The sequence below is a fragment of the Galeopterus variegatus genome, unplaced genomic scaffold (genome assembly GCF_000696425.1).
Source record: "Galeopterus variegatus unplaced genomic scaffold, G_variegatus-3.0.2 Scaffold5489, whole genome shotgun sequence".
Taxonomy (NCBI): Eukaryota; Metazoa; Chordata; class Mammalia; order Dermoptera; family Cynocephalidae; genus Galeopterus; species Galeopterus variegatus.
The window spans coordinates 1-9,788 of NW_007731600.1; the positions used below are offsets into that span (position 1 = coordinate 1).

Consider the following 9,788-nt stretch of genomic DNA (forward strand, 5'->3'; position numbering starts at 1 on the left):
GAAACAGGGAGATTACCTGGGGCCGACGCCCAGGGTGTGGTGGAAAGACGATCTGGGCGGGCTCCTCTTCCCTGCCCCCCTGACGCTGGCCTGGGGCTCCCCACACTTCCAGCCCCATCTGAGATCCGCGGGGAGAGTGGGATTGTAGGCCGGTCCACAGGCCCCGGCGGTGCCCCTCGTCGAGGTAAGCAAATGGCACATCTCAGTGCGGAGCCGCGCCAAACAGAGATGGCTGGCCTGCCCTCACTAAGCCATCCGTCTCCGCCCCCACCCGAGAAAATGGAGGCAGCTCTGTTGTGGGCACCTAGCCTGGTGTGGTAGGCAGGAGCTAGGCGGGAGGGGAGCAGTCGGGCTTCACCCCGCAAATGGGGCTGGGCTGGGGGTGACTCACAGAGGCCGCAGAGTTGGGCCGGTCCAGCGCGTTTCACTCTGTTTCTGTGCAGTTTCTGCTGGCTTTCTTGGCCTTTGTTGTCTGGGCTGGTTGTTCATTCCCGCAGCCGGGCTTGGGTGCTCTCAGGAGTCCTCTTCTGTGTCCACCCCAAAACCTCAAACCTGCTGCCGCTTGTTTGTCGATGTAGGATCGTTGTTGAAAGAATTATTCGCCTTTTGTTGCTCTTGGCAATGCAATTAATACTCTGGTATCACAGCGCACAGCTCTCAGGATCGCGCTGTCTCCTGGCACGGCCGCTCCAGACCCGTCGCCATCTTCCCAGTCCATTCAAGTGCATTATTTTAAAATTGATTGCCTATGTTGATGTTTCATACATTGGATATTAAACTTCTTGAGTACAGAGGAATATGTTTTACTGCTCTTTTAATTTCTATTTTTTTGCAACAAGTCCAAACATAATGTACACCTGCAGTCACTGGTGTGCTGATAACCTGAACTATAAACAAAACAAAACAAAAAGTCCTTATTTGTAATGGTTGCCAATTCCAATGGTGTGGATATTTTCATTACAAGTGACTTCAAGATACTAATATGACAGCATTGAACTGAGAGCTGGAAAGAGATGCACACACGGGCTCTTGCAAGCTGGTGTGTGCTGGCTCCAGCACGTTGCTGCATCCGGTGTTTGTGGGAAACAAGGAATGTGTCTCCCATCTATCACCACTTTTCCAGTGGCAATAAAATTGACACAACTCCCTTCAGATTTTCATTGCCACTTTCTTCTCAATTTTCTCTACCATTTTATGAAACCTAGTTTTTAAACTTCTGCCTGTTTCTTGAATCAGTATAGTTACCAGAAGTCCCTTTTCAGGAACCAAATATTTAAGATCCCACTCTCTATAACTGTATAAAGGCAGAGAACCATAAATTCTTTACCTTGATTCTTTGCCTGGTTAAGGGAGCCACATAGGTCCTTCATGGCATTTGTGAAATCTCTGAAAGTTTATGGAAAATTACGTGTGTGTGTTTATTTGTGTGATGAAGGGTTCTTGACTTTCATTAGATTTCTAAGGGACCATTGTGCAGAAGAAAGTTAAGAACCTCTGCCAAAGTTTCTTGCATTCTCCTCCATGATCTTTTCTAGCTCTCCAAAGTTTACATAATCTGTAAAGAATTTGCAAATGTGCCTAATCCCTGAAGCTTTTCTTTGGACTTTCAAACAGTGACTTCCATATCATGACATAAACTTCTATCTTCTGTATTATGAATTATCCATGAAGAAATCAAGATAAAGTAGGTATATTTTAAGAAGGCTACCACAACTTTTTGAGACCTGGCATGTATTCACAGAGATTCAAGTCTTACTTTGGATCCCATAACATTTGTACTGGATGCTATTGGCAGAGAAAGCAATCCAGTGTTGAAAATCATGGCATTTGAGATACAGGAAACCTGTACTCTAATCTCAATCCTGTGCTACTTTAGTTGTACAACCTTTGGTGTACTAAATATCTTTACACTTAATTTATTTATTTGCAAAACATAATTAATAATATTGTATATTTCACTGGACTGTTTTTAAGAAAATATGTCTTAAAAGCAATTAGTTAACACCAAGCATGAAACAGAGTCAATAAATGTTAGTTGCTATGAGAATTGTTTTTAGGATTTACATGTTTTTACTTTTCTGTTTCTCTTATTTTTTTATGTTTATTTGTAATTTTTATTTTTTTATCTTATAAATATACAATGTTGTTGATTTTCATGTCCCTTTACCGATTCATCCCTCACCCTCCTTCTCCCCCCTCCTACCCATCAACCTCATATCTGTTTACTTGTCTTAACAAGTTCATGGAATTGTGATTGTTGTGTTTTCTTCCCTCTCTCCCCTTTTGTTTGTGTATTTATTTATTTATTTTTGGCTCCCGCAAATAAGTCATAACATGTAGTATTTCTCTTCCTGTGCCTGACTTATTTCACTTAATGTAATTTTTTCAAAGTCCATCCATGTTGCTGCAAATGGTAGTATTCTTCATGAAATCAAAGAGAATTGTTTTGAAAATAGCTGGAGATGTTTTTGAGGAAGTCTAGACGTTTGACCTTGGAGCATTCCTGAGAACCTGGGAGTGTGTGCTATTTCTGTAAACTCCCACATCCTGTTGCTTACACAGAACTTGTAACCCTTTGTTTAGACACGCACTTAAAAAAGTATATAAAGAGAAATGCCTGTTGAATAAAGCGCAGCAGCCCTCGAGACTGTTTGTCCTCCTGACTCCATCTTTTGTCTCTTGTCTCTTTTCTAATCCTGCGCTCGTCTTCTCACCCTGCCATTGCCGGCTGGCTTCCGGCTTAACACCAAGCATGAAACAGAGTCAATAAATGTTAGTTGCTATGAGAATTGTTTTTAGGATTTACATGTTTTTACTTTTCTGTTTCTCTTATTTTTATATGTTTATTTGTAATTTTTATTTTTTTATTTTATAAATATACAATGTTGTTGATTTTCATGTCCCTTTACCGATTCCTCCCTCACCCTCCTTCTCCCCCCTCCTACCCATCAACCTCATATCTGTTTACTTGTCTTAACAAGTTCATGGAATTGTGATTGTTGTGTTTTCTACCCTCTCCCCCCATTTGTTTGTGTATTTATTTATTTATTTATTTTTGGCTCCCAAAAATAAGTCAGACATGTATATTTCTCTTCCTGTGCCTGACTTATTTCACTTAATGTAATTTTTTCAAAGTCCATCCATGTTGCTGCAAATGGTAGTATTTCATTTCCTTATTAAACTGTAAAATGCTTGAGGTAACATATCACACTTAAATTTTAAGATTGAAAACAGAGTTCGCCTTCAGTGTCAGCAGGTTCTGCATTCATAGATTAAGCAAGCAGGGATCAAAAATACTCAGAAAAAATTTTAAAAATAACACTATAAAAATAAAAATAATACCAATACAGAAAAACACAGTATGATAACTATTTGAATACTATTTAGGTTGTACTAGGCATTATAAGTAATCTGGAGATGAATTAAAGAATAATTGAGGATATGTATTATTGTATACAGATACTATGCCATTTTATACGAGAGACTTAAGCATATGTGGATTTGGTACCTGTGAGAGTTCTTGAAGACACCGAAGGACAACTGCACAAAAATATTTGCTAAATGTTTCTGAATAGATTTAAAATATGACAAAAAAAAAAAAAGATATCCAATAGGCAGTAACCAACCAAAGTTGCTTGGTGAAAGACACTTTAAACTTAATAATTTCATTTACTTTGTGATGAGTAGACTGAGCATAGCTTTGCGGATCTGTTTTGTTTTCACACTATAGATGATGGGGTTGAGCACAGGGGGCAAAAGCAGGTACACATTGGCCATCACTGAATGGACCACTTTGGGGGCTGGGCGGCCATAGCGATACAGCAATGACAGGCTCATCATAGGGATGTAGAAAATAGCAACTGCTCCAATGTGGGAGACACAGGTGCCAAAGACTTTGTGCCGTTCTTCAGTGGAGGCAATACCAAGGACAGAATGTATAATCAAGATATACGACAGAACGATGCATGGTGTATCTATTCCTGTGGTCAGGATGAGATCAATTAACCCAAAGATGCTGTTAGCTCGAATGTCTGAACATGCTAATTTAATCACATCTGGATGATAACAGTAGGAGTGGGAAAGAACATTCATTCTACAGAAATGGAGAGGCTTAAGGAGCAAGAGTAATGGTACTATTAATACTACACTACGTAGGCTTATTAGGAGACCCATCTGAATGATTCTGGAATTAGTGAGAACGGTAGTATACCTCAGAGGGTCACAGATTGCCACATAGCGGTCAAAAGCCATAGCCACCAGCACCCCAGATTCCATGAAAGTGAATCCATGAAGAAAAAACATCTGGATAATGCAGGTATCTAGACTGATTTCATGTGCATCCATCCAGAGGATACCTAAGGTTGTTGGCATTGTAGAAAGAGTCAAGCCCAGGTCCGAGGCTGACAGCATGGAGAGGAAATAGTACATGGGCTCATGGAGACCCTGCTGGGTAATGATGACAAACAGGATGATGCTGTTCCCAGAGAGAGCAACGGCATAAAGACAGCAGAAGGGAATGGAGATCCAGGCCCGGACAGCCTCTAGGCCAGGAATGCTGTTCAATAAGAAGGTAGGAATTGTAGATGTCACGTTGGCTAGGAGTTCCATGCTGCCCTGTGTTTGTAGCTCCACCCAATGCTCACGACCTACAGAAGTAAAAAATTACATTGTTATACAAAAGCATTTAGATAAATTATCATTTGGTTAGGAGGGTTATCAGAGGTCATAGATAAGCTCTTTATTGGCGAGAAAACTCTAAACTAAATTATAATATTTACTATTTAGAATCAGGGATATTTAGGAAATGTATGAGAATTTTTACTCTTAAGTTCAAGGAAAATATGTTCATATGATTTAATACATTTTGATGATAATTGGTTTTTATAATTAAGGAATTTTAGCATTTGGTTAGGAGAATTACCAGAGGTCATAGATAAGCTCTTTATTGATGAGAAAACTCTAAATTAAATTATAATATTTATCTACTATTCATAATCAGGGATATTTACCAAACATGCAAAGTTTTCAATCCTTAATTTCATGGAAAGGAGTTTCATATGATTTTACATTTTAATGATAATTTTTTTTTTATATTTACAGAGTTTTAAACTCCATTAGATCATGAGATTATATGAATAAAGACTTAGTTGAGAAAAATCAGTGCAATTAGCTTTGAATATGTTGTGAGTAAAATGAGCACGAGAAATCCACTTGACGGTACCTATGGGTCTGCAGAAATTATGTGAGCGTGAATCTCCAGGTGTGGATCTCCACATTCTGTCTGAAACATAGGTTTGGACGTTATCATTTCATATATCTCATTTTAATCAAACAGTGTGGATCAACAACCTCAGAGAATAGTTTTATAAGAGACAACCAATGAAGAGAGAACTCTCTAGAAGTTATGGGATAGAACAAACTGAAAAGATGAGTCTGGTTTTGCAGGAACCATAAAAACCAAGAGAGCATGGCGCCATGACTAGACGTTACATGAACAGCAATGTTGAATTCCGTGAGTAGTCACATCTGGTAAAGTTTAAAACATTCAAATACAGCTAAGAGCACATTAGTGATCCTGGAAAAAGCCGATGAAGTCCAGCAATGCAAGCTGAGATTCTGCTAAAGTGGCTTGGGGAATAAATGGAAAAGTAAGTAGTAGGGTGTGGTGTATTTAATTTCTAGAAACCTGACAGTGAAGGCAAGTCGAGAAATAGCCCATTTCTTATGAAGGCATTAAGATGGTTGAAAGATTTTTGCAGCATGAGAAAGACTTAGAGAAAGGGATAAATTCATGAAATGAAGATAAAGATACAGAAAGTAGTGAGAGATTGAAAATAAAAAACAAGTGGGATTAATTGATATATAAAAGCCCCTTTGAAAGTAGTAGGTGATTGAATGTGGAGCATGAAAGAAATTAACAAAAAGATGAGGATCATTATTTCCACTGTCAGCAGAGAGTAAGTGGCAAATGGTAGGTTGGTGGAGACTTATGTGAAAAAATTGTCACCAGTGTCTACCTTTTGCTCTGTGAAGTATTAGGGGAAATTTACTACTATTCAGGAAGTATGAAGTGATGGCGGCTTGCTTGAGAATAAGGTACAGGTTTTCAGTAGGCAGAGAATGAGAGAGGCAGTTGACTGAATTCACACAGAAATGTGATAAAGCCTTGTTCAACTCAAATTCTAAAAACAACTTTAAAGTAATACATTTACATTTTAAAAATCAATTCTAGGTAGATATAAAAATCAAATAATAGCAATATCAGTTATTACAGTGTTGGTAATATAAAATAAAGATTTCTCAAATACTATGCAGGGCAATTATGAAGCTTACTTAATGATAGTAAATACTTATAATAAATATACATGTTTCCATTCCCTTTTTCCTGGTTTTCCATAGTTTCTTTTTAATGTCTAGTTTCCTGGGTTTCAATTCAATCTCAGAAAAACCACTAAATATTTAACTATAATTTATTACAGGTTATATATGTGTGTGTTATATGGCTACCTGAGGACGTGGTGAACCCTAATGTTATCTGACTTTTCTGTAAGCCTGTCTGCGTACTTGTGAATAGATAACAATCAAAGCAAAGTAAACACAATGAACAGGTCTCTCTACCTTCTTACCAGCTTCGTGTAGAAAGAGGAGCCTTCTCTGTGTTTGCTAGCAGAGAAAGAACAGACTACAGTTCTGAAGCCACGGACTTTATAGTAAAGTGGGATTGAGCTGTGGGATCATTTGTAGAGTGTGGCTCTCCCTGGGGCCACAGACAGAGAAAAAACAAAATTCCTCTCTCTCCATCTATAAAAATGACACATCAGGGCTGTGCAATTTCAGAATGGTTTTAGCTACTAACTCAAGTGACCAGTGGGCCAAAGGGACAACAAATTTAAACCAAAATAAACCAAATTGTATGTATAAATGGCAAATTTAGGTATTGTTCTAGACACTGGGTAATGGAGAGGTAGGTGCATGTCATTGGCTCTGGATTACCAGTATGTTGGGAGGATCAGAAAGCAAATCACTGTTCACTGGAATAATTATGGTGTCAATGTAGAGGGAAGAAACTTTGCACCTCAGTTTCCAAGCCCCTATGCATACAGTACCACACGGACCCATAGGGAAGATGATGTGTTCATTCTCAAGTCCATCTCTGTTCAGCCACTCACTAGCTTTCCCCCTAGAAATGAGCCAGCTCCTGATCTATTAATTAGGCCTTATTTTGCTAGTGCCCGGGGTCTCCATGGGTTGGTGATATGTTCTCATGTGCATGTGTTCTTGCTCTGTTACTTGCTGTTTTCCTGCAGTAAGAAGCTCAAGGACCTAGACTTGTGGTGGAGTTTGTTCATTCTTGTCAACGGGGACAATTGAATAATAGATGCAGACCAGCAATTCTGGTTCATAAGAAAAGAGAAGACCCACATCCAAACGTCATTTTTCTCCTTTATTTTGAAGCACCACGACATGGCAAAGAACTCAGGGTGATCTTCAGTTAATAACAAGCCAGGAAGTGAATGTGACTTCTCCTTTCTCTGATGTAGAGAAAGGATTGAGAGAATCACTCTTAAAATGTAAGAGTACTAGAATAGAATTTTAGGTACTTCTCATCCTGATTTTTGCAATGTCTACTTGTAATTCCTTAAGAAATTTGATTAACCTCTCTGGATTTCAGTTTCCTCAGACATAAAATGCAGAATTTGCTGAGCACTTGTGTGTCATCAGATTTAATTATATCATTGATCCCATAGTTAGTCTAAGTAAACAACGATGTCTTCACTTCATGTGTTAAGAGATTAAAAAGCAGAAAAGTTAAGGACCTTATTAAATTTTACATAGACAGTATCAGAGGTGAAATCCAAACAGATTTGGGTGTGACATTCTTAAAATTTTTGCTCAGGTAGAAAGTTTTAGGATTAGCTAATTTCTGAAGGCCTACCTATTATCCATAGATGGCAAAATTAAAAAACAAAACTACCAAACAAAAAAACCCAATTTTCCTTAGATATTTTATGTAAACCTTTTATTGAAGTACAACATACATAAGAATACACATATTACAATTTTACAGCTTGAATTTTCATATTTGAACACATCCACGTAACCACCATTCAGATAAAGAAACAAATTAATTAGCACCCTGGAAGCCACATTTTGAGATCTTTCAGTCATTATTACTGTCTACTCAAAGGTGATCAGTATCTTGATTTCTATCAAAATAATTAGTTTTGGGCCGGCCCGGTGGCGCACTGCTACAGTGCGCCGCTTGGGAGCGCTGTGGTGCTCCCGCTGAGGGTTCGGATCCCACATACAGACCGGTTCCCGCTCACTGGCTGAGCGAGGGGCGGGCGCAGCACCGAGGGTTGCGATCCCGTTGCCGGTCCCGGTCCGGTACGGGTGCAACACTGAGGGTTGCGGTCCGTAGCCGGACATGAAAAAAGACAAAAAGGAAAAAAAAAAATTAGTTTTGCCTACTTTTGAACTTTATATAAATGAAATAGTGCTGTATTTATACCTTACCTCAATTAATTTATCTGTTCTGTTGCTGAAGGATAGTTGTTGTTTTTCCCATTTTTGTTTTCTATTGTGAATAACTCTGCTATGACTATCAATGCCCTTTGTATTTAGAAAATATATGCTTGCACTTCCAATGGCTATACACCTGAGAGTAAAATTGTTGGGCCTCTGGGTATGTGTATGTCTAACTATAGTAGATGTTGCCAAGAAGTTTTCCAAAGCAACTTCAGCTGTATACACTCTTACTAGCAGTGCATGGCAGTTCAAGTTAATTCACATTTTTTTCTATAGGTAGGATTTCTATGTTTTTTTTATTATTCTTTCTCATGGGTGTTTACTGGTACTGCATTGAAGTTTTAATTTCCATTTTCTTCATGGCTAATAAGGTGTAACAACTTCTGATATCTTTTATGCTGTTTGAATAACCCCTTTAGGAAATGGCTTTCCAAGTCTTTTGCTTGTTTTCTACTGAGTTGTCTTCTTTTACCTTCCTTATCACTCATTTGTGTCTTTCATTTCTGTATGAATATCCAGTATATCTGGCGCAAGTTATGGAAGTAAACATTCTTTTTCCATTGCACTGTGATATCGTTTTTGGCATGTATCAAATGATTATATGTGGGTTTGTTTCTAGCTTTCCTGCTATGTCCCATTTTGTCTATTTGTCTCTCTTTGCACCAGTGCTACACTGTCTCTAGAACATGCTTTGATGCATAGTAGTATAAGCCCTTCAACTTTATTATTTTGCAATGGTTCCTTGGAAATTTCAGAGTTTTCTCATTTCCTTATAAATTTTAGAATAACTTCTGCAAAAAGAACTTTCTAGAATGTTGATTGGGATTGAATGGTATCTATAGGTCATTTTTTGGAAGAACTTAGCCATTTAAAATATAGAATCTTATAATTCATGAACGTGATAAATCCCTGTATTTACTTATCTTCTTTAATTTCTCCATCTGATGCTTAATAGTTTTTTCTATCAATTCTTTTCCCATATTATACTTTATCTATTCTCAGTTGTATGATTTCTAATGATATTTCAAATGATATCATGTTAGAACTTTAATTTTTAATTAGTTTATTTATAGAAATACAATTGATATTTTAATAATGTTTTGGTATGCAGTTATCTTGCTTAATAATACCAATTATAATAATTACTCATCAATTCATGTCTATTATTTTATCAAATGCTATGCATATTTGTTCTTTCTGATTATGTAAATGCAGTTGTGTTATTTGTGAAGAATTTGTTTTATTTTCATTTCTTTCAT

General features: G+C 37.7%; 1 protein-coding gene across 1 annotated transcript; it reads right to left on the bottom strand.

Moving 5' to 3' along the window:
• Positions 1–3,669: 3,669 nt before the first annotated feature.
• On the bottom strand, positions 3,670–4,608 carry LOC103604927 (olfactory receptor 51F1). Its single transcript, XM_008589504.1, has one exon. It carries the CDS (start codon positions 4,606–4,608, stop codon positions 3,670–3,672), a length of 939 nt encoding a protein of 312 aa, XP_008587726.1.
• Positions 4,609–9,788: the final 5,180 nt, after the last annotated feature.

What these genes read in the sequence shown, in the direction of transcription:
- LOC103604927 (XM_008589504.1), bottom strand. Translation starts at nt 4,608, where the DNA reads ATGGAACTCCTAGCCAACGTGACATCTACAATTCCTACCTTCTTATTG.